This window comes from Sminthopsis crassicaudata, chromosome 2, assembly GCF_048593235.1.
Source record: "Sminthopsis crassicaudata isolate SCR6 chromosome 2, ASM4859323v1, whole genome shotgun sequence".
In the NCBI taxonomy this organism is placed as follows: Eukaryota; Metazoa; Chordata; class Mammalia; order Dasyuromorphia; family Dasyuridae; genus Sminthopsis; species Sminthopsis crassicaudata.
This window is the reverse complement of record NC_133618.1, coordinates 295577049-295601925: the sequence shown is the minus strand read 5'-3', so window position 1 is coordinate 295601925 and position 24877 is coordinate 295577049. Positions and strand designations below refer to the sequence as shown.

Genomic DNA, 24877 nt, shown 5'->3' with positions numbered 1-24877 from the left:
GATGTAACATGCTTGACAAAACCTGTTTTCTACCAAGCTGTTTTTCTATTTCCCCAGCAATTTTTTTTTTTTTTTTTTTTTCCCCCTGAGGCTGGGGTTAAGTGATTTGCCCAGGGTCACACAGCTAGGAAGTGTTAAGTGTCTGAGACCAGATTTGAACTCGGGTCCTCCTGAATTCAGGGCTAGTGTTCTATCCACTGCACCACCTAGCTGCCCTTCCCCAGGAATTCTTGTTGAACAAAATCCTCTTCTAGTAATCTGAGATATTACAACATGCTTCATTATGAAGTCATTAGATATGGGTTTAAAGAACTCGGGTTTGAATCTCGCATAAATGCTTATTACTTGTATGATCTTGGACAAGTCACTTAACTGATCCTTTTTTAATATCTGAAACATTATGATAGGCGCTATCATCTCCCAACATCCCATGTAATTCTTGAATTTTTTGATTTCTATAGATTGTTATATGCATTTGCTCCTCAGTCTTGTCTGTAATCTCTTCCACTAAGGTAGTGTTCTTAATTGCCTTTTGATATTCTTAAATTTCGGCTTTTCATTCAATTATTATGGTATCAAATGGAAGGTATCAAAAGATACTAGAAGAAGTTTAGTTTTAACTTTTGGTTTAATCTCTTTGATAAATTAGCTTATTAAAATTGTCAGGTATTTGAATTATTCTGCATGGTATGATACTAAGCACTGGAGATACAAAGACAAAACAGTACATGCCCTCAAAGACTAATTCTTCTGGGATGATACAGTGCATATATAGGAATATGTGACTTCTTAGCTTAGAGAATACTCAGTTTGGAAGCTCTCTACAAATGAATATAATTGTCTTTGACTTTATAGATAAGGCCTAAGTTCACTAAACTATTTAGAGAACTGAAAGGATCATAGATTTTTGTCAGTTGTATATCTATTATGCCAAGTTGTCTGTATACAATGTGTACATGGATAAGTAAATAAAAATAATTTGGTATGAGAGACAGTATTAATCACCTTAGGGACTAAGAAAGGTTTTGAGTAGGTATCACTCTAACTGAATGATGAAGGGGGAGATGGGAAAAGGGGACATGGGGAATATGTGTAGAGGAGAGATTGAGCAGTTAGTCTGGGGAACAAGTAATAGTCCAATTTGGTTGGAATGTAGACTTGAATGAAAGGGAAGATATAAAAGCAAACTTGCAAAGTTGGTTGCAGCCAGATTGTGGAAGACTTCAAAGGTCCTTACTAAGGAATTTGTATTTCATACTAGAGGCAGTAGAAAGCTACTGAAGATTTTTGAGCTGTTTGGGGAGTGGGAAGCAGGGAGATCAATTAGGAGGTTATTACTGTAATCTATTTCAGAGGTGATGAAGGCCTAAACTAATAACCATGTCATGGGAGAGGAGGAAATTTTGAAAGATACTGTGGAGCTAGAATAGACAAGACTTGGATAATGAAAGAATAGGAGAAAAAAAAGGAGGGCTTTAAGATTGTGGACCTGAATAATTACAAGAGTGGTTCACCCTCAAAAGAAATTGAGCAGTTTTTTTTTTTTTATAAAGGCAGGTTTTAGGAGAAACCTGAATTTCATTTGAGTTTGTGGTACCCATGGGATATCCAATAGATGGACTTACAAGCAGGTGGCTGGTGAGGTGGGAGACTGGAATTTAGGAGAGAGATTAGAGCTAACTCTGTAAGGTAGTGTAGTATAGTGAAAGTCTTGGATTTGGAGTCAGAGGAACTGTGTTTGAATCTCTGCTCTGCATTTAGTAACTATATGACTTTGGGCAGTTATTAAGAGTTTATTATTGGTTTTTGATATGCTAGGTATTGGCCTAAATACCAGAGATACAAAGACAAAAGTCTTAAATACTTTCAAGGAGCTTTCCCACAGCGTCAAAGGTGTCCATAGCACAAAAAAAGATTCTCCTGTAGTAAACCTAGAAAGGAGTCAAGTTGTAGAGAGATTATCCAGAGAAGTTTATATTGGGTAATAGAATTAAAAGGAACCTACTAGAGTTTGGGGTGGGAGAGGGATCAATATGACCAGGCCTTCCATTTAGGAAAACTGTGATTTCTGGAGTGGCAGAGGATAAAGGCCAGGGAGAACAAATAGTAGACTCAATGTAGAGCAGGGGTGGTAGCTGAATGAGTAGGAAAAAAAGGGGATATATATAAGAGATGTTTGACAATTGAATAGCTGTGTAGAATGAGTTGAGAATAAGGAGTTGAAAATGACATCACGAGAGTAATGTTCTTGACAGTAATAGGTAAGTTTGGAAAAAAAAGGTAATTTTTGAGGAGAAAGATAATGAGTTGAACAGTTTCTTAGAGAACTTCCTCTTTTGTACTATAGGGTTTAAGAGCCTCTTAGTCTCAGTTTCCTCATCTTCAAAATGGGGATCATAGCCCATACTTCAAATGGCATAGAAGTACTGATGTATCACTTAGACTCTTCACTGCTGTCTCCCATTGTTACTACATGATTGATTCCTCTCCTTTACCTGTCATCCATGTCCTCGAGGACATATTTTGCACTATTCTTAGATAAAAGTTTACATGCTGGATTAAACATTTAACACTTACCATACCCTTGATAATATTTCTTGAGTTTAATAAGGATTGCATTTATAATATTTTTATCTGGCATTTCATTGAACTGAGTCAGCTTTTTGGTTATTTGATTGTATTTAGGATTTATAATTTGGTTTAAAAAAGTTATGTACTCTAGGAGTACATGTTTCAATAATTAACTTAAAAACCTCAGGTATATAACTGTTTTTTTGTTTGTTTGTTTGTTTGTTTTTTCAAGTTTTCTAGTATAATGAGCTATTTTGTTTCTGTTACTTCTCCTTTGTTTAGATGAAGAACTTCCTGATTACATCATGGTAATGGTGGCTAATAAGAAAAGTCAAGAGCAAATGACTGAGGACCTTTCCCTTTTTCTAGGGAACAACACGGTTAGATTTACTGTATGGTATGTTTATGCACGTCTATAATACATACTGTTTCAATGTCTAGCTTCTTTTTTTTTTTTTTTAATGGGGACATTTTCTCTAATACAATGAGATCATTAAAATTTTCCATTTTATAGCCTCCTTGTAGACATCATTTTTTTGTATCTCTGAAATACCTGACAAATATGATGGTGTTTTTATGCTACAAGATGCTATGAATCTTTTTATTTTTTTAATTCATTTATAAGAGTAGTGCTTTTTAATCTTACTGGTAAGAGATGGGGAAGGAGAGAGAAAGATAAGAAAATCTAAAGTAATTTTCAAAAGCAATTTTAAAATTTAAAAAGCTGATTAAAAAGCACTACTCTTGCAAGTCTCATCAAAGGACATGTAGATTTATGGGAGTCAAGTCATCATCAGTTTCCTATAGGTTCAAGATTGAAAGATAGTACAAATCATAAGATTCAAACAATAGTATTTAGTGAGAATAAATGAAATATTATAAATCCCTCTACTCCATTCAGATGTTACTATCTTTGGATATCCTGTAGTTTATGCTAGTTTTTGTATATAGATAATTTTGATTACTTGCTAGTAGCTTTTATATTTGTTGTTGCCGAGTCATTTCAGTTGTGTTCAACTCTCCATGACCGCATTTGGGGTTATCTTTGTAAAAATATAGAGTGATTTGCCTTTTCTTTCTCCAGCTCATTTTATAGATGAGGAAACTGAGGCAAACAAGTTCAGGATCTCATGGCTAGTAAGTGTTTGAGGCCAGATTTGCATTCCTAAAGATGAGTCTTCCTAATTCCAAAACCAGTGCTCTATCTGCTGTCTCTCTTAGCTTCTCAGAAGGTGGTGGTTGTTGAGTCAGTTTAATCATGTCCAATTCTTTTGTGACCCCATTTGGGGTTTTCTTGGCAGAGATACTGGAGTGGTTTGCCATTTCTTTCTGAAGCTCATTTTACAGATGAGGAAACTGAGGCAGACTTGTCCAGAATTGCACATCTGAGAAGTTGTTTGAGGCCAGATTTTAATTCCCATCTGTCTGACTCCATACTTGATACTTTATCCATTGGGCCAATTAACTGCAGTTGTTTTTATATTCAGAAGCCTAGTAAATGTCTATTTAGCATCATGCCTATCTCATTTTTAATTTGTCTATAAATTTGTCTGTAAATCTAATATTTTGCTTTTATAATTAAGTAATAAAGTCAGTTCAGATTGAAGGGGATGGGTGAAAAAGGTCAAGCTTGAACATAATATAGATTTGTGACTTCATATACCATCATTTTTCCTATTCTTTATGAAAATGTCAAGTTTATAGTAAGAATAATTTTTAAAAAGAGAGTAATGTAAGTAGGTGGTAATGAAGTCAAGAGAGTTAGTATCTAGGAATTTAGCAGTGAATGAAAGGAGAATTATAAACTTGAGGGAATGGAAGAATCATGAAAAGATTTTCTAATCATAAGAAAAACCTGAACATGTTTATGAGTATCAGAGAGGAATGTAGATAAGGAAAGATTGAAGAAAGAAGAGAAAGATAATCAGTGAAATAGCTTTTGAAGGAGTTGGCTGAGAAAATTAGATCCCTTGATAAAAATGGCTTCTTTTTGATTGGAACTAAATAGGGAGATAAGGATTGAAGATATAGATAAGTTTTAGAGTGTGAATTAGGGGAGGTGAAAAAGTTCATAAGATGACCTTTTAGTTCATTAAAATAGGAAGTGAGTTTATATGCTAAGTGGGAGGCAAGAATTGTGATACAGTTTGTGGCTTGAGAAGAAGGTTTGAAAATGTTTTCGGGGGGGGAAATGTGATGGATGTAAAAAAATTTTCCTAGTTGACAAGATTCTTAGTTGTATTGATTTTGTTTGTGAAAAAAGTTTGGTTATAGTTTCTTTTGAGAGAGTATGATGGAAAGTTAAAGTTGAAAAGAAATTCTCATGTGACACTAAGGATCTAGTGAAATTTAGATAAAATTAAAAACTTAATGGATCTAGTCAGCATGGTTTGATGACTTACCTGGAGCTGAAAGGGCAGCAAAAAGGGACCTTAAGTAGAGGATTGGTAGTGCAGTCTGAAGAGCAGAAATACCGGGACTGATTAAGTGGTTAACAGATAAACAAGACAGAGTAACATGAAACCTTATCTGAACAATGGAATGGTGGGAGAATAGTAAAGGATAGAATCATTAGAGGTTGTTTTGAGGATGAAGGATGAAGAGGATACTTTAGGAAGGGTGAGACACTGGGTAAATAGATGGTGATTAGAGAAGAAAATTTCACAGTTAAAAAAATTTTGTCATTCCAAGTTATAATTATTTTATGTGTTTAATTTGAAGTAACATGGAGGAAATACTTGTTTTATTTAAAGGGTCTTCAGATTGACTGTTGAGGGAACATAAAGATATGGTTAGGCATCATAAATATATGGCTGTTAGAGATTTAGAAGTCATCCAGTCCAACCCTTAATTTTACAGTTGAGGAACCTAAGAGCCAGATTCACTGACCTGCCCAGGGTCATATTGCAAGTGACTGAGACAGAATCTGTATTCAGATCTTCTTGATTCCATCCCATTGTTCTAATCACTGTCAATTTGTTACTTACGGGTTGGGATAGAGAAGACCATTCTGATTCGTATACTTTAAGGAATATCCTCTTTAAGGAAATAGTAAGAGTAAGCTATCAATGATAGCAACAAGAATAGAAAGATCATCAAAATGGATAGAATGAACTTTGTAGGAGGAGAGATTACTGTGTGATGATAGTACAGGAAAGGTCTGAAAGTGTGAGGGGTTTGCCAACAAATAATGCTTAGTGCAAATAGCAGGGTGTGGGAGTGAGGGGGGCTTGTAGTACTTGGTGGGAGGTGGTAAAATTTCCTCAAGGAAAATCCAGGTTCACTCAGGGTTATAGGATGGAATGGATTATGAAGTGAGTCATTTTAAACTGGAAGGGAATTTGTTAACAATGGATCAGACTTAAGAGGTCTTAATGGAAAGGAAAGACAAAACAATATAGGAGTTGGGGTAGGGTAAAATTGATTTGGATTGAGGTGAGGGTTCTGGGAGAGATGGGGAAACAGGTTTTTAATCAGATGGCAATTCTAAATTAAATGCATTAAAGAGGAATATGAATTAGCTTGCCATAGGATAAAGGAAGTGTCATGTATGGAGAAACTTGAAGGCTAAATAGACCTCAAAGTTCTATTTAGAACATTGGTGTGAAGGAAACTTCTCTCAGTTGTGTCCCCTGGGTAGAACCTCTTAAATTGATGGGGGAAAGAATGGGAGGATTCTGAGGTAAACAAAAGTCTCAACAGTTTCTTATTTTAGTTTTTTCCCCTCTTCCCTTCAATTAAGAATAGGGAATGGGAGGATCAGTGGTTATTTATGGTCAACAGGAAGTTCTTAAGGTGAAGGTGGTTTTAGCCATTTCTTTTTCTGGAGTACCTGTAAATTTGCATTATTATTATTATTATTATTTTTTTTTTCTGCTGTAAACTTTAAAACTATTAACATAATCAATTAAGTATACATGTAAAATGAGGTACGGTTTCATTCAAAGCCCTTGGTCTTTTGTAAGATGGAACCAAATGAATTAGCAACAACAACAACAAAACCCAAGAAGCTAAGAATTAATGACTTTCTGAAGTTCCATTATTTTTGCTTCTTTTTTCTTTGTCTTTTCTTTTCCCTTTTCTCTACCCCTTCTGGTAGTATCGGTTTTGAATAGAATATTCTCAGTAAAGGGGATTATCATATTTTAATTTATCATATTTAACTTATAATTCTGTGCCCCCAAGAACTAAGGCATATAGAAGATTGTAGAAGTGGTTTTGAATATTTTAAAAAATATGCAGTAAGTTAAGTCATATGTATTACTTCAGGGTTTTCATAATTCAATGTCTCCATTCCTTATGAAACAATGAAAAGAAAGTATTTATGGTAAAACAATGCTCCTTTTTAAAAATTAAATTAAATTTTTGTGTGTGTGATGAAAAGTCTATGTATTGAAGTCAGCCAAGAAAAATCTTCTGAATTTGCTGACCTTTTTCTTTTCTTTTTTTTTCTTCTGAGGCAATTGGGGTTAAGTAATTTGCTCAGGGTCACACAGTTAGGAAAGTGTTAAGTGTCTGAGGCTGGATTTGAACTCAGGTCCTCCTGACTTTAGGCCTGGTGCTCTATCCACTGTGCCATCTGACCTCTCAGTTTAATATAGTCAGGTACAGAAAAGCCAGCTCTACAAAAAAAATCTGTACAGTATGAGAGTCAATTTTAATACTGTTTATCCATTTGAAAAAAGTAATACTGTAATATACTTGTGGTGAAGAAGACACTTGAATGAAATCACTTGGATTTAGTAAGATTTGATTTTTGTTTTGTCTTTTAGGCTTCATGGTGTATTAGATAAACTTCGCTCTGTAACTACTGGTAAGACTTACTATACGTAATTTTGGAATTTGCAAGATATTTTTCTCTACTAGCTTTTTAAAAATAGCATTTATGTTTTTTTGAAAAGAAAAGAATACTTTTAAAATAGTGGCCTAAATGACTATTCAAAAAACATTACTTCCATGAAATTAAATCACAGTAAAATTATTTTCATTTAAAATATTTTAGATTTATCTTAAGACTTGCATTTTCTTTCACAGAACCTTCTAGTCTAAAATCTTCTGAGACCAATATCTTTGAAAATAGTTTGCCTTCAAACAAGAACAGTTTAGGTGGAGGAGATGAAAGAAGACATGAGGATACATTGCTACCTCTTGCTGTTTCTAGTACTCGATCTGAAAAAAATGATTCCAGAGTTTCTACAAGTTCACAAGATCACAGAACATCTACTATCAGGTAAGGCATCTCTTATCCAGTACTTAACACCACAATAGCTATTTAATATATACTAGCTGTGTGACTCTGGACAAGTCATTGAACTTCTCTGAGCCCGAATTTCCTTATTTGTAAAATGAGGATGTTGGACTTAATGACATCAAAAGTCCCTTCCAACTCTTTAGTCCAATCTTCTAAATATAGTATGAGTGAGTGTCAAGAAATTAGTTATCTTGAGTTTCAAAAAATATGGAGGCATAGCCAGGAAAATAGTTGACTTGTAAAAATTATAAGCAACTTTTGTTAAGTGCAATAATGTAGAATTAGGATGTTTATAGGAGAATGTTATGTTTTGCCAGTATCTTAAGCCAAAGTATAAAGAATAAAAAACTAATAAAGGACTTTTTGAGTAGAGTTTGAAAAAGTGATTACTAAAAGTTTTGATTTCCAGTCTTTATTTTCATAATCATTCTTTGAAAATGTTTTACATTCTCAGCCACAGTTTAATCTGTTTTCTTTTTAAGTAGGCAGCCTTATGATGATGGAACTGCAGCTCGATTGATGTCAACAGTGAAACCTCTTCGAGAGCTAGCCCCCTCTGAAGATGTAATTGATATTAAACCAGAACCAGATGATCTTATCGATGAAGATCTAAATTTTGTCCAGGAAAACACTCTCTTATCACGGAAAAAACCTATAGTGACAGTTACATACAGTTCTACTCGTCCTTCTGTTGAAATCTACCGGCCTCCAGGAAGTCGAAATACAGATGGCAGTGCACATTTACACAGGTTGCATTTACAGCAGCAGAACAGTATTCAGACTGGCAAACAGCTAGACATACAGACCAGCAGGTCATTTGAAACAATACATCTGTGTGAATCAGAAGCATTTAGTGGCTTAGCAGAGACCTATAGACCTATCGCCAAAGCAAACTCTGATAAAATAAGCAATGAGGTTTGTATATAAAGGCATATAATTTATTGTTTTTTTAAATACTTGTGATGGATAGGGGGAAATGATGACAATTAGGATCTGAAATTATGTGGTCAGCCTAAAAATATGTAGTGAGTCTAATAAGATGAAATTTAATACAAATAAAAAGTCCTGTTTGTAGGCCCCCAAAATTAATTGTATATAAGTAATAGGGAAAATAATATATTTAGATCATGAAAAAAAATATAGGGAAGGTTAGTAAACTACAAATTAAATAGAAAGTTACTATACTCTTAAGCAACATCAACAGACATTGCAGTGTTCAAAATATGAGAGGTATTAAAGTCTGTCTTGTCATGCTAAATGTGGAATGTTGTTCCACAATTGGTTTTGAGCACTGCATTTTAAAAGGAGTGTTAACAAACTGGAAAGTATTCAAAGAAATGATAGTAAGGAGTGTCAGAATTATGTCATTTGGTTTAGTTGAATTGAGTGAGCATGCTTCACTTGGAAAAAGAGAAAATTACATTGCCTAAAAGCCTAATTGAAGTCTCAAAATAATTGATGCATTATGGTTTATAAGTGTTAGTTTTAGTTTCATTCCAGAAGGCAGAAATATGATTAAAGAATGGAGAAAAGCAAATTTAGTTCAATGTAAGGAGGTATTTTCTAGCAAAAGGGGATGTCCAATATAGAGTGTGCTGCTTTGAGAAATAGTGCCGTCCTTGTTCCTGGAAAACTTTAGGTAGTAGTTTAAAGATTCCTTTTTAGGAATATTGTGGAATGGGTTACTTTTTCAGGTGTAGATTGAACTTGATGTTCTCTAAACTCCCTTACAACTCTACAGTTTAATTAGGAGTTAGCATTTTTAATTTTCTTTGTCACTAAAGATACCATGATGTTATTAATCTAATTGGCTTTTAAGTTTTTGCTTAAATATATCTTCTAAATAGAAATTTTTCCATTATCTGAATAGAGAAGTACTCCTAAGTATTTTTGGTTGCAGGAAGAAAACTTTCGGAAGAGAAAGTTACCTGTGGTAAGTTCAGTTGTTAAAGTAAAAAAGTACAATAATGATGGAGAAGAGGAAGAGGAAGAGGAAGAATATGGATTACGTATAGGAAGTGTGTCCAGCAGTGTGTCTGTGCCAGCAAAACCTGAAAGAAGGTATGTGAATGACACATAATCTAAAATGTATAATTTGCTCATTTGGTAAACATGTACTGTCCATTTAAAATCTTATTCTAGCTTATCATTGTGGCTTAGAACTTAATATGTACTACTTGCTGATAGATTAGGAGAGCTGCAAACTTTGGCAGGTCCTTCTAAGCTGGACAGATTTCAAATATGGATTCAAAAATAGTATGTTAAGTCTATTATCTTGGACAAGCCTAGCTAAATTGGAAAAACAACTCATTGGTCAAAGAAGATAAAATTTTTAGGAAGAGCAATTCTATTTTTTTGAATAATATTTTCCCCCAATTCTATGATTTTTTTTTAACATTGTTTTTAAAAATTGAGTTTCAAGACATAGCCATATTTGAAGATCATCTTCTAAGTTTTAAGTTGTTAATTTTGATCTATGTTGGAGGACACTACTCATGCCAACTTCAACTACTAGTGTATGGCTCAACTACTAGTGTATGTTAATATAGATGAAAGAAGTAACACTGATATAAACAAAAGACTATGAATAGCTAGGTAGGGGTGATATACTTGTTTATATTTCAATAATGTAAATTTCTATTCCCATTTTGTCAAGATGTTGGGTTCAACTTACTCTGATTTTAAATATTAGGTGCTAAAGTTGAAATTCATTCAAAACATAAGACAAAACTGTAGTAAAGGAAGAGCTACTAAAAGATAAGTAACTTAAGAGAATTCCTTTTCTGAGAACAAATGTCTACTAAAAGTGAATTTCTCAAAACCTTTTTTTAGACCTTCACTCCCACCATCCAAACAAGCTAATAAGAATCTAATATTGAAAGCTATATCAGAAGCTCAGGAATCTGTTACAAAAACAACCAACTATTCTACAGGTAATTTAGCTTTTTAATCTTTTTATGTTGAGGTATAAACTTGGAGCTTAAGAGAATGTTCTTAATAACTGATATATAGTAAAAATAAGACTTAAGTTGTGCTAAAAACAGCTTGTGTGGAGATTAGAACCTTTTGTCATATCAAGAAATGAGGTGAGAAAGAGGCGTGTTTTTAAGAAGATCCTTTGATACATTAAGAGGTTACAATTCAAGGGAAGATTATTTCAAATAAATGAAGACAAGACCATTGTTTAAATTTTAAAGAATTTTAATTATGAGAAGATTTTAGCTGGGAGAAATTAATTTAGTTTCAGTTTCTGTTGGTCCAAACTTAATGTATGAACAAGTTTTCCTTTCTTACCTCTTTTCTCACTTTTTTCATTAATATATATAAAAAATAAGACAAAGAACTGAATTTTATATATATATACATACATATATATATATTTTTTCCCCTCTACAATTGAAATTTGATGATGATAGCACCATATTTATGAGAAAAATATAAATCCTTATGAAAAGTCATTTTTTTCTTTAAAAGAGAAATTTAAAAGGGTTGTTGTTTTACATGATTCTTACTGTTGAGAGAATGAACTTACCATCAGCTATAGTTTTACAGTGATCTAAAACACAAAGCAAATGACATTCTACACTATGATGTCATCACATTCTCTGCCATCCAGTGTCCATAACCAATGTTTCAAAATTCCAATTACTATTTTGTTGTTGACAGTTGGAATTTGGGGGATAGCTCTTTTTATGAATGCTTTGCTTTGGCCTTCTGCTTCCCCTTTTTTTCTCTTTCTGCTGTCTTTGGAAATGAATGAATAAAGCATTTATTATGCCCTTACTATGTGCAAAGTAACTGTGCTAAGTGCAGGGGATACAAAAGTCAGTCATTGCTCTCAAGGAGCTCACATTCTATTGGGGGAGTCAACACATTGAAAGTTTCAGCTCCAAGTAAGATGGAAAGGTCCCTTGTCTTTAGGGTGCAGCGGCAAAGAGATGGTAATGCCTCTTCTTTAATGTCATTTCTACTAATAAACTCATAAATCAACTTCTGATGTTGAAACACTTTATGGTGCCAAGGATTTTAGTGACAAGAATTTTCTTTTCTGGGTCTTTAATAGGTGTGGCTACAGCACCTATAGGAGCTTGCCATGCTCCAACTCTACAGAGTTTACTTCCCAGGATGATGTGTAGTAACTACTCTTCCAAAGGCTCTTGGGTTCCAAGTCCTGGGTTTTCTTCTCAGGCTCTGAGAGTAGATGGTGATCAAAGCATTGGGGGTGGTTTGACTTGCCTGGCCCATGCTGCCTTCTCTCTCCCTAAGTATATCTTGCTGCTTTGGCCAGGCTGGCTTGCTTGTCCTGGAAGTGGCAATTGGTTGGCAGTTGGAGAGATAGGCACCTTATTCTTGGAGAATAATTGTGAGGGCTGGACTGAAAGCAGGTATGCTAATTTGGGGTACACTGATATTATTAGAGCTTTCAGGTTCAGCATCCTGGCTGTCTCCATCAAGGTTTGAAGGGACATGGTGATCAGTCAGCAAAGAAGCATTTATTAAACACCTGTTATGTATCAGGCACTGTGCTCAGCACTGCAGGTAGAGAGTGAAAAACAACTCCTTTCTTTTGGGATCTCACAGTCTGTTAGGAGAAACAACATGTAAATAACTGGGTACAAACAAGATATATACAGTATAAATTGGGGATAATCAACAGAGAGCAGATGCTAGTATTGAGGGAGGATTGCGAAGGGCTTTTTATACAATGTAGGATTTTACTGGGATTTGGAGGAAGCCAGGGAAACTAAGAAGTAGAGAAGATGAAGGAAAAAATTTCAGCATTGGGGGGTTAGCCTTTAAAAACACTTATCTGGAGATAATCTGTTTGAGGAATAGCAATGAGGCCAATGTCACTGGAGTTTAGAGTATGTGGAAGTAAGCAAGATGAAAAAAATAAGAAAGGTAATGCAGTTATGAAGAGCTTAAAATGGCAACAAGAAAATTTTATGTTTGATCCTAGAGTTGATGGAGAGCCATTGGAGTTTATTTAATTGGAAGTGAGGAGAATCATGATCAAACACTTTAGGAAAGTTGTTTTAGCATATGATTGGAGAGTGTTCATAAGTGGGGAGAGACTTTTGGCAAAGAGACCAACAATAATGAGCTATTGCTCATTGAGTACAGATGAGAGATGCTGAGGGTTTCATAAGAATGGTAACAGTATCAGAGGAAGTGGGTATGCAAGAGATGTTAAAGGTAAAATCAATAAGACTTACCAACAGATTGAATATGAGCAGAGAGTTTAATGGGCAAAATTCCTAGGTTGTGAGCTTGGAGGATGGTGGTATATATTGCCAAAAGATGGTGAAGGTAGTAGTTTGACTTTCTTAGCCTACACTACATCCTATTTCTTTTTCAAGATGTCTTGCTGCTTCAGCTAAGCTTAAGAAAGCTAATTACTATCTATAATTTTTGTTTAAAATAAAGATCTCTTCCCCCTCCCCTACAAAATTGACCCTGGATATTCAGTTTAACATTCTGGAGCCAAGTAGCTTGGATTGCCTGTGTTCCTTCTGCATGAGATTGGACTAAAGATGAAAATACCTGGAACTTCAAAGTGGGTTGACCTGATTTACATTCATTCTTTCTTTCCATTTCATCACCAGTACTCATGACATTGAAGAATCATAGATAATTTAGTGTTTAACATCTTAAACATCTATTAGCAATTACTTGTATATAAACCCATCTTTAAAGAAAGAATTTTGACATTTTTCCTAACCCCAGATCCTTGAGTTAGGATGTGAAGTCCTCATAATAGCATGAGAATTAGTCAATAAGTGTAGTTCTGTAGATATTTAGAATAGGAATAATGTTTCCCTTCTCAATCCTATCAGAGAGACACTAAGAATAAATAAAGCAGTGTTAGTAAGCTGCTTTGGCCTTCGTAAATCATTATATAAATTTAAAGTGATATTACTATTAGATATGATGACATTTAACATTGAGGTTTGATATGCAATAATACCATTTATATATTTCTCTCTTATGTGAAAGTCCCACAGAAACAGACGGTTCCAGTTGCTCCCCGAACTCGTACTGCTCAGGAAGAATCTCTAATAGAAGTGGTCCAGGGGCAAAGCAGGCTCCCCAGATTAAGTCCCCCAGTTCAACTAGAGGAAGCAAAAGAACAGAGTTTAGAAAGAATTCAAGGTAATGGTAAAATGATGCTCAGTTTTTTTTATTGCACATTTCCTGTACTGTCAGAAAAATTATTAACCCAATCATAAATTTAAAAACTTGAAAGGAACCTTTGAAGAGAGAGTCTTTCAATAAATGTTTATTGATGACAAAGTATAGTCTATAGTTTCTTGCCTCAAGAAACATCTAATGTGTGTGAAAAATATTCTCTCCCTATATTTTTAATAATAATAGCTAGCATTTATATAGCGCTTTAAGGTTTGTAAAGTGCTTTACCAATAATACCTACTTTTATCCTCACCATAATCCTGGAAGGTAGGTACTATTATTATCCCCATTTTCCAGAGAAAGAAACTGAGACAGATTAAATGACTAAATTAAATTTAGAATCACACAACTAGTAAGTGTCTTACAGCCAGATTTTAACTTCCTGAATCCAATGCTTAATAATTTTATTATCATTACTTACATTTTTCTGAGGAAGAAGATTGCATTCCTTTTCTCCCTTTCTATGAATGCCCCTACTGTTCTGGGTTTAAAACATTTAGTCATTTTAAATTGCTGTCTTTTATTTTCCCATTCATATGTAATCAATAACTCAATCCCCTCCGATATTCTTTTTTCAGTGTGTCTCAGATTAATTTCTTCATCTCCATTATCATTGCTCCCTACACTTTCACCTCTAGTACAGACCCTAATCACTGTACTATCTTTCGTTTTCTTGTCTACAAATTTTCTATTTGCTTTAAATCATTCTCTGAAATTATTAGCCATGGTGATCATTTTAATCATGTTACTTTCCTACTCATGAACCACAGTGACTCCACGATTAGCACCTGTACCAAATATAAATTCCTTTGCTTACTTTTCAAGGCCCTCTATGATTTGATCTTACATTAACCTATCACCTTATTTCAAACTATTCCTCTATTGAATCTTCCTAATTTAATCTTTTTGCCATACTGGATCTCCAACACTCAGGTACTCAGTCCTACTTCCTTTGTTGCTCTTGTAATTCAGTACCTCCCTCTTCCCCCTACCTTAAGGTCCTTCTTTGCAATATGAAGTATTCTTTTTTTAATCATTTCTGCACATTGAATGCACAGCTCAAGTCTTATTTGCTTTGTTGAAGCTTCCTTTGAAGTTCTGCCCCACATTAAATTGCATTTTTTCCTAATCCTTTGTACTTTTTCTGCTGTGCAACAGTTATCATTTATGTATGTCAAATTTTATCAATGTAGTAAGCTCCTGTTAAAGAATTTGTACCACTGTGGATTGGCATATACCTCATAATTTAGAGTCTTATAAAGTTGCCTAAGTCATTGAGAGTTAAATAAGTGACTTGCCTGGTGTTGCATAGCCATATGTGTCAGAGGCGAGACACATTCTGATTTCCCTGATTCTCAGGCTACCTCTTTTTTCTATTCACTATGCCATTCTGCTTCTCCTTATCTAGTAGGGCAGGACTAAGATAGGACTTTGTTAATTATAGTTTATATCCAGTCCTATTTGCATTCAGTTCTGTCTAGGACAGTTAGACATAGGTGTGTTCAGCACAGTGCTAATACAACAAATATTTTAGTTCTTGCTCTGTGCTTACACCCTGATAAGGATTGTAGGTACTATTAAAAAAAGAAAGAAAGAAAGATTTCCTTAGTGCTTAGTTGGTACTTGCTTTGTTTCCAGTGTTTATAGACTCATGGTTAGGAATTTTTTTTTTCTTATTGTCTAAGGTAAATCTCTTTGGTTAATCTCTGTGTGAGGGTATGTCTCTCTTGCTTTTTTGTTTTAATGAATAATTGGTAAGCTGGTATCCCTAGAAATTATTCTTTTCTGCAAAATTTAGCAGATATTTTATTGGGGGGAATACTTTTACTACCCAACCTAAGAGAATTGTAAGAAAAGAACTTTGGAAACTGCAAAATGCTAGGTACAAATAAGAGCTATTATTATCTCTAATGATAAATGATTAAGGTACTTGGTATTGGAGGCTCTGAAAAAGAAAACTTCCTCTACAGATTTTCACCTGCTCTGCAATTTTTGTAGTTTCTAAGAGGTTAAAATGATTTGCCCCGAAATTATACAGCAAATATTTGTCAGAGGTGGTCCTGGAACCCAGTCTACCTGACTTTATAGCTAACTCTTTATTATGCCATGCCATCTCTCATCAGTAATATTAGCAAAGATAACAAACTTCACTAGTGGTAAAACATCTCCTTACCACTTTTGTCCACATACTAATTGATTTTCTTTTCTTTTCTTTTCTTTTTCGTTTCTTTTCTTTTTTTTTTTTTTTTTGCTGAGGCAGTTGGGGTTAAGTGACTTGCCCAGGGGTCAAACAGGTAGGAAGTGTTAAGTGTTTGAGACCAGATTTGAACTCAGGTCCTCCTGACTTCAGGGCTGGTGCTCTATCCACTGCATCACCTAGCTGCCCCTTAATTCTATTTTCTAAACCTAAACCCATTTGTTTTACAAATCATTTCATAATTTTTCATGTTTTCTCTTAAGTTGCAGAGCCCATATCTGGATTCTACAGTATAAATTTTCAGTAAGAAGGAATAAAATTGGGAGATCACATTTTTAATACAATTACCTTCTCAACCTTACCATTTTACCATGCTCATAGTTGGAATATTGTATGGTAAAAAATGCTTTCTTATATCTTTCATATTTCTCCCTCCCACTCTTCCATTACACTTAATAATTTGAATCATTAAAGCAGTGGCTTGTCCAATTCCTGGTCACCACTACATCTGTAATTATGTTTTTAATCTGCCTTTCAGGTTAGCTTGAAAGTTGTTTTGCTTTTGAAATGGGATTTGTAACTCTACGAGAATTCAATTAAAGTCCCTTTTAAAGTTTTAAAGAGTTAAAATCTCCATTTTAACATGGAGATGATCCTGGGCTCTTAAAAACAAGTTCTGGGCAAATCCTAGTATCTGAAAAGACCATGGGACCATGTTAATTCATACGTTATTGCAAGATTGTCCAGTAGATGCTTTTTTTTTTTTTTTTTTTTTTTTTTTTGGTGGGAGAGGGCAGCAGACACCTCATGGAGGCTATGTTAAGGTCAGTAAAGAAATAAATGGCAAAGGAAAATGTTATTGTTCTTCCAAAGTCGAGTGGATATAATTTCAATGAACAATATTAGAAGGAAAATCCAAGATTTTCAAGTTGTTTGTAAGTGCCCTCTAGTGGAAGCACATGGTAGCATTAGTCTTTGATTTCCTTTTTCTTTATAAATAAACTTATTTATAATTCTGACTCATTTCTCTTGCTCTCTGGAATTTAAGAATTGCAGGCTTGTTTCCAAATACATTGGGGGTTAACTCACATAGAGTTAAATACCTTCAGCTCTTTTTTTACCAATTATGTTAGCAGGTATTTATTTGATTGTAAGTATAAATGTAATAGATTATCATAGAGGCCTTTCTAATCATGATTTTCATTGCCATTCTGTCTCTTAGTTAAAATGATCGGTGACAAGCATTTACAGATTCAAAAATGCATAGACATATTACAGTTGAATTTGTTTCTTAGGATGCTGTAAAATTTCACAAGCTTATTTTTTGCTGTTTTTCGTCCCTCTCTTCTCTATCCCAGTACTGTATATACATTTAATGTTTCTGTACCAAAATGTGTATTAAAGTCTTAAAACTTGAGTAAAATGAAATTTAAAATGCAGAATTTCAGGAGATGACAAAAATAAATATATCATTTTAGTGATATTTTGTTAAAGTTAAATATCTAAAAATCAATTCTAATAACATAACTGGATAGAGTCCTTTTTTTTTTTTTTCTTTTTTACTAAGCATCTTCTGAAATTATTACCATTAATTCCCCATCACTCACTTTCCTTTTAGTAAGCTGAAGCCTTTGTTTCTACCATCAAGATTTCTTTTTATCCTGTTTTTCCATGTCCTAAAAGGTTTGCCAGCTAGTTCCTCTAGTTTAGGAATCTATTAAATTAATTAATTCTTAGATAAGTCAGTTATCTTAGTGCGTAGATTGGTCCTGTAAGGTGTTTTTGAGTCCTTTGAGAAAGTTTAGTCCTTCTTTAGTTCTCCAAATCCACTATAGATAATTTAACCTGGGAAACAGTGGTAGCCTAAAATAAATCAGTACTGTATTTCTAGAAACTTTGTAGCTCCATTAGGTAATATAGGTAATAAATACTTTGATCTTTTGTATTTTTAAAAGGGATATCAGAAATGAATAGTTTAACAGGATGTTGTGACCATTGGATTTAGTTTCCTAGGCTGTGATTTATGGTACTAGGATAGCCTCTGGACAAGTGACAGAGCAGAATTATCTAGAAGAATATATTTTGTTTGTTTGTTCTTCTGACCTGATCAAGATCACACTTCATTTAATTTTTATTTTAAGTGGAGGGAGAAGAAAGTTGAGAATTGCCCCAAACCAAATATTATAAAGGGTTTAAGAAGAAAGAAGCAGCATAGTGGAGATGTTACCTGGTAGTTCTTAGTTGAAAATACAAACCACATTGGTTACTATGACAATAACTAATACTTAAACTAACATACTGGAGATAAGTAATGAATTTTAACAAAAGGTACATATCACATTACAGCTATTCAAAGTTATTGGAGCCAATCTTATAACTGGAATATGGCAATTAAAAGTTTGTTTTCAGAAGTAGTATCTGCTAGAAAATCAACAAGAGGAGAACAGCAGCAGCATTGTTTGTAAAGAAAATAAAAAACCTGGAGTTCTTTTCATGGACCTCAAAGTCAAGAGTGTTTCAGAGTTGGGAGTGTTTGGGAGTATTTATGTTATTATAGGGAATATACAATAAACAGATTATGGATTGTGCTACTATTTTTTTATAATATAGGATTATAGGTTCATAGATTAAAGCTGGAAAGGATCTTAGAGACCATTGAATCCACCTTTCTTTTCCAGATGAGGAAACTGAGGTAAACAGTTAAATGATAATATTTGAACTAAATATTTTCTGATTTTAAGACCAGTGTCCTATCAATGTGGTTATTCTTTCTCCCTCTCTGCTTCCCTCCTTTAATATTCTTTTTTTCTTTCTCTCTTTTTCAAAATGTGTCAAACATCAATAAATATGAATGTTACAACCCTCTTTTTCTGTTCTTTGCTTATGGTATGTGAAACATAATCAAGTAAAACATATACACATAATGGTCATGTCTGAATATTTCTGTCTCATCTTGTACCAGAATCCATTAGTTCTTTGTTAGGAGTTGAAAAGCGTGCTTCATCATTCTTCTGGAGATGTTATTGATCTAAGTCTATGAAAATTAACCTTACAGTATTGTATTCATTGTATAAATTATATTCCTTGTTCTACTCAGTTCATTTTATATCACGTTATCCAGATTTCAATCTCTTTAAATCATTTCTTATGATGTAATGATGTCTAATAACATTCATAAACTATAGTTTGTTTAGCCATTCTCCAATTGTAGGGCAATCACTTTGCTTCCATTTCTTTGCTACCACAAAAAGTACTGCTATAAATATTTTTGTCCGTATGTGCCTTTTTCTTCTGTCTTTAATCTCTGGGGTATAAACCTAGTAGTGGTATTGGTGGGTCATATACATTGTTTAATGATTTTTGGGACAGAATTTGAAGTCACTTTTCAGAATAGTTAAGACAATTTTGAATATAGTGAAGTCTCAACTTTTAAAAAGCCAATTTTAAGAAATCCATTTGAAAGATTGTATGGGGAGAAATGATCAAAGAATATAATTTCTAAGCAGAACAAGTATGAGAAACTTGGTAGGGCCACTACTAGGATTGCCTTGAGGATCCTATTCAAAAGAAACAATTATCCATCTTTATGAAAATAATTCAACTAGCAATTTTATTCATAATGGGAAAAACTGGCCACAACCCATGCATCCAGTGATTTGGAAAGGACTGAATAAATTGTGTTTATAGTAAAATGATTTTGTATTATATGTAATTGCAAATTTAAGTAATACAAAGAAATATGTAAACATATAAGTGAAGTGATGAAAAATAAAAAAGATCAATAATAAATACACTGATTACAACTGTGTACAAATTAATAACAAAATTTAAAATTCAGATTAGGAAGATGATAAAAGCAGGATATTTTTATCATTTTGTTAATATACAATTTGAAAACAAATTTTAATATGTAATTTATAATTTATGTAAATATATTTTCTTCATTGAAATGTTTTTGATATTAAGTTTAGAATAAAAAAACAAAAATAACATGATGTATATGATAATTTTGTTTGTAATTATGAAAAGTTATAATGAGAAAAAATGAGTAAATATATAAAATACAGAAGTGTGATTGTATTCTAATAAGGGTTTATGACATAAATAATTATAATATAGATGTTTTAAATATAAAACAGACATACTGAAATTTGAAGTGGCAGAAGTGGTCTTTACCAACTAAGGGAATCAGAGAGGCTTTATAAAGGAAGTGATCTTTGTTTCGGATTTTTAAGGATGGATAAGAATTCAGTTGGTGAAGAGGGCATTCCAGGCATTAGAAAATGTTTAAAACAAACAAACAAAAAAAAAACAGTGGCGGCTGAAAATGTGTTAGGGGAAGAGAGAAATTCAGTTTGGTTAGAATTTAGAATACAGGGAGTTTAAGATGCAAACATTTGTGTGTATCTGTGTGTATGTGTACATATGTACATGTGTTAGACAGTGCCTTTTGCTCCCTTCTGTTCTCTTTAAAAATTATAGGATTATTAGAAATGGAAAGGACCTTCAAGATATTTGATCCAGAAATGGGGAACTTTTCATCATTAGAAAGCCAGAGATTGGCAGCTAAGTAACGAATGAGTTTGTATTTTAAATTTTATCAAAATAATATTTTGTCTTGCATTTCAGTAATTATGTAAAAATGACTCTCAGAGTCCTAAAAGTGTTTAGGTTTGAGGTTTTTAATGCATTACCAAATTCCTGATTTTACAGGTAGGGAAAACTGATATCCAGAGTACATGCCTTCTATAAAGTTACATAGCTAGATAGTGACAGAGCCTTATCATTCCATTGTTATAAAAATCATGATAAACATCAACTTTTGCTGAAAACAGTTAATTCTAAATGTAGTCTAAATCTTATCATTTATTTTATTTATTTATTTATTTATTTAATTTTTTTTATTCATTTTTCCAAATTATCCCCTCCCTCCCCCCGATGACAGGTAATCCCATACATTTTACATGTGTTACAATGTAACCTAGATACAATATATGTGTGTAAATACCATTTTCTTGTTGCACATTAATTATTAGCTTCCAAAGGTATAAGTAACCTGGGTAGATATACAGTAGTGCTAACAATTTACATTCACTTCCCAGTGTTCCTTCTCTGGGTGCAGTATTTCTGTCCATCATTGATCAACTGGAAGTGAGTTGGATCTTCTCTATGTTGAAGATTTCCACTTCCATCAGAATACATCCTCATACAGTATTGTTGTTGAAGTGTATAGTGATCTTCTGGTTCTGCTCATTTCACTCAGCAACAGTTGATGTAAGTCTCTCCAAGCCTCTCTGTATTCCTCCTGCTGGTCATTTCTTACAGAGCAATAATATTCCATAACCCTCATATACCACAATTTACCCAACCATTCTCCAATTGATGGACATCCATTCAACTTCCAGTTTCTAGCTACAACAAAAAGAGCTGCCACAAACATTTTGGCACATACAGGTCCCTTTCCTTATTTATTTTAAAAGTTGGATGAAATGATGAAATTTCCTGAAATTGAACAAAATTTGCTACAGCGTCAGTGTAATGTGCTGTCATCCCTCTTTTTGTGTGGCTTAAATTGGCTCTGAGGACTGACACTGAGCAGTGATATGTGGTTAAAATATCTATAATCTTTGTCTATATATGTATGCTTATCTATACATGTAACCAGCTGCTTGAAATGACAACCTTAAATGGAGTACTTTCCATTTGTATATGTTAATTTGGATAGACTTGGTAAATTCTAAAGTCTTTTCTAATTCTAAATCTTATAATATCTTTGTTTTTAAATTATCATTTTAAAGAGACTAATATTACATGCTTATTCAAATTTCATAGGATTTAGAACTGAAAATTATTTCTTCGTTCCAAATATATTAACTAGGATTTCTTTTGTGTATAAGAAAAAAATAATAAAAAGTTGCAAAAACAAAACCCTCTAATATGTATGCCTGTCTATACATGTAACCAGCTGCTTGAAATGACAGCCTTGAATGGAGGCTTTCCATTTGTATATGTTAACTTGGATAGACTAATTTCTAAAGTCTTTTCCAATTCTAAATCTTATAATATCTTTTCTTTTAAATTATCATTTTAGAGAGACTAATATGACATGTTATTCAAATTTCATAGGCTTTACAACTGAGTTATTTCTTTGTTCCAGATATATTAACTAGGATTTCTTTTGTGTATAAGAAAAAATAATAAAAAGTTGCAAAAACAAAAACCCCCTAATGGATAGCCACCATAAATGATAAGTATTTTGCGTTTACTATTTAATCATAACATTGTTGCTCATGAATATAAAACGATACTTTGTGACCATGTAATGTTTGCATGTCTTTTTTAGATGTACAAATTGGATAATCTGAACATTTAACTTTTTTTATATAAATAGAACCCTATTATGATAGCTCATTATTTTATGGATTTGGCTATAAGATGAATTGGTACTGTTCAATTCCTGTATCATTAATCTTGAAAAGGGGATGATAGCTCAAAATTTATTGTTTGTTTTTGTTTTGTTTTTTAAAAAAGCAGACTTTAGAGCTAATCCATAATCAGAGATTTGCCACTAATAAATATTTAAATTATGTTTTATCTTCTGATGAATACATTACTAAATGTTATTTAAACGTAGTTAATTTTTGATTTAGGTCCTTAGTACTTCTGACACATGATGTAAATAATAGAAAATTCCTGATGTGTCACATTGTTTGTTTTCAGCCAATCACAAGCCAGGATGTATTTTTGCATGTAATAATGGGGTTTATTGTTTAAAGAGGAGCTATAAAGTAGCACTCATGAGAAACAGGGGACTAAGTTTCAGGGCTTATTCATTGAGGTGTAGGGAAAATTAGCGTGGGTTGTTATACAGCATTTTCAAAGCTACTTTAACTTAGGACTCTGGAAATGTGTAACACTATCTTAATTGTAGGTTTTAAAATGTAGTACAGACTTAATTTAGTGCCTCTTGAGGTAAAAGCTTTCATCTCTGCTTTTACCTTTTGATGAAACCATCTAAAGTAATAGGCTGTTAAAAGAAAAGTCACCTAACAGTAAAGGAGATAGAAAAACCTATGAAAATGTCATCAAGGTACTTGTCACCATCTTCACCAATCTTCTTCTCACCTGGGCCAATTGAGTTGGGAACTGTAACAAGTTCCTCTTGTTCGCTGGATGAGCTAGATAGTATTTTACACCTGTTGAGGAAAATATCCAATGATATTAATGAAATTAAAGGCATGAAGGCAGCAGTTTTAACAGTGGAAGCAAATCTTTTTGACCTAAATGTTAGAGTATCACAGAATGAAGCTAAAATTTCATCTTTGGAGGTTAAAATGAATGAATTTTCAACATCATCATCAGAATGCAACAGGCAATTTGAAGATCTTCAAGAGAAACTACAAGATTTTGAAACACAGTCAAGGACTACTGACATAAAAATAATTGGCTTCCTTAGAAACATTGAAAAAGGTAAACTCTTTTGAATGCATTCTTCAGATATCCATCTTCTTAATACAGATCTCAAACTCAGCGTGGATATGACAGCACTTCATTCAGACCTTTTGTTTTCTCATGTTTTCTAGTGAACAAATGTGAATTCTTCATGATTTAAAAGGAACTGGAATTTTTATTCCAGCTCTTTTGAATACTATTTATATGTGTGATCTTGAGTAAAGCCTTAATCCTGTTATCAGTAAAAAATGAATTTGGATGAGGTTGATCTGTTAGGATCCTGCCAGTTCTTGAATCCTGTTAAATGAAAGAGAAGCTTAGAATTCTTAGAATTCCAAAATTTCTATGGGTTCTCATCTCAAAATCTTAAGATCTAAGAAGGATAGTGAAAATATTGCTTAGACATTTGAAACACCTTTAAAGTAAATATATCATCTTTTGTGTATTTATCTGAATGCACTTGACATCTAAAAGTTATCTATGCAGTTACTTCATTTTATCAAAAATGTTTTAGTATTTGAATATATTTGGAATGAAAGCGTCCATGCTCTTTTTTCCTAGTTCTTATGTTTAGTTGTTTTATTAGGACAAAAATTCTAATTGCCTGAATGAAGAGAGGTCCTTGCTTTTACTCATTGTTTGACATTTTGTATTTGTTTGTCTACTTGAGCCATTGTAACTTGAAGTTATTGAATTAATTTTGTTGTGCTTTGGTACTTTCCTAAAGGTTATGCTACTTGAAACAAAAAAAATTTGTTAATATTTTCAAGCATATTTTTTAACTTATAACACATTTCAATAAAATTTGGTACATAGCTAGAGAGTAGATAATTAGTTCTGTTGATATCTACAGTTTGAAAAAACTTTATTAACAAAAAATAGAACAATTTTTTAGTTACTGATATTTTTCATTTTACTAATTTCTGACTTTTTGTTCCCCTGGGGGTGTGGAAAGGCTTTTGTTTGTTTAATATTCATCTCAGTATCTTCTGTGTGCAAGGCACTTAAACTATAGGTAGTGATAGAGATACTAAAAACTAAAATTGGGTAGATTAACTCTTCTATAATTTTTCAATATAGAGCAGAAAATGAAAATATAAATGTAGATTATCAGAATATTAGAAAGTAATGAGCTTATTTAGAAAACAACTCCTCTTGAAATGTTTCCTTTTTTGTAGGAACCTAAAGTAATTGGTATTTTTATATTTTCTCAGCAA

The 24877-nt window shown here is 33.1% G+C and overlaps 1 protein-coding gene across 11 annotated transcripts in view; it reads left to right on the top strand.

The window, feature by feature from the left end:
* The window catches only part of ZC3H14 (zinc finger CCCH-type containing 14), a 46513-nt gene that overhangs the window by 7566 nt on the left and 14070 nt on the right, over positions 1-24877 (top strand). For 4 of the 11 annotated variants that reach the window (XM_074289794.1, XM_074289792.1, XM_074289790.1 and 1 more), the window contains exons 3-9: positions 2854-2968; positions 7344-7384; positions 7606-7801; positions 8308-8737; positions 9723-9883; positions 10655-10755; positions 13820-13975. In XM_074289794.1, coding sequence (XP_074145895.1) covers positions 2854-2968; positions 7344-7384; positions 7606-7801; positions 8308-8737; positions 9723-9883; positions 10655-10755; positions 13820-13975 — 1200 coding nt within the window. Of the gene's footprint in view, positions 1-2853; positions 2969-7343; positions 7385-7605; positions 7802-8304; positions 8738-9722; positions 9884-10654; positions 10756-13819; positions 13976-22076; positions 23679-24877 lie in introns of those variants that run through there. The other 7 variants (XM_074289793.1, XM_074289791.1, XM_074289789.1 and 4 more) reach the window with 4 other exon arrangements.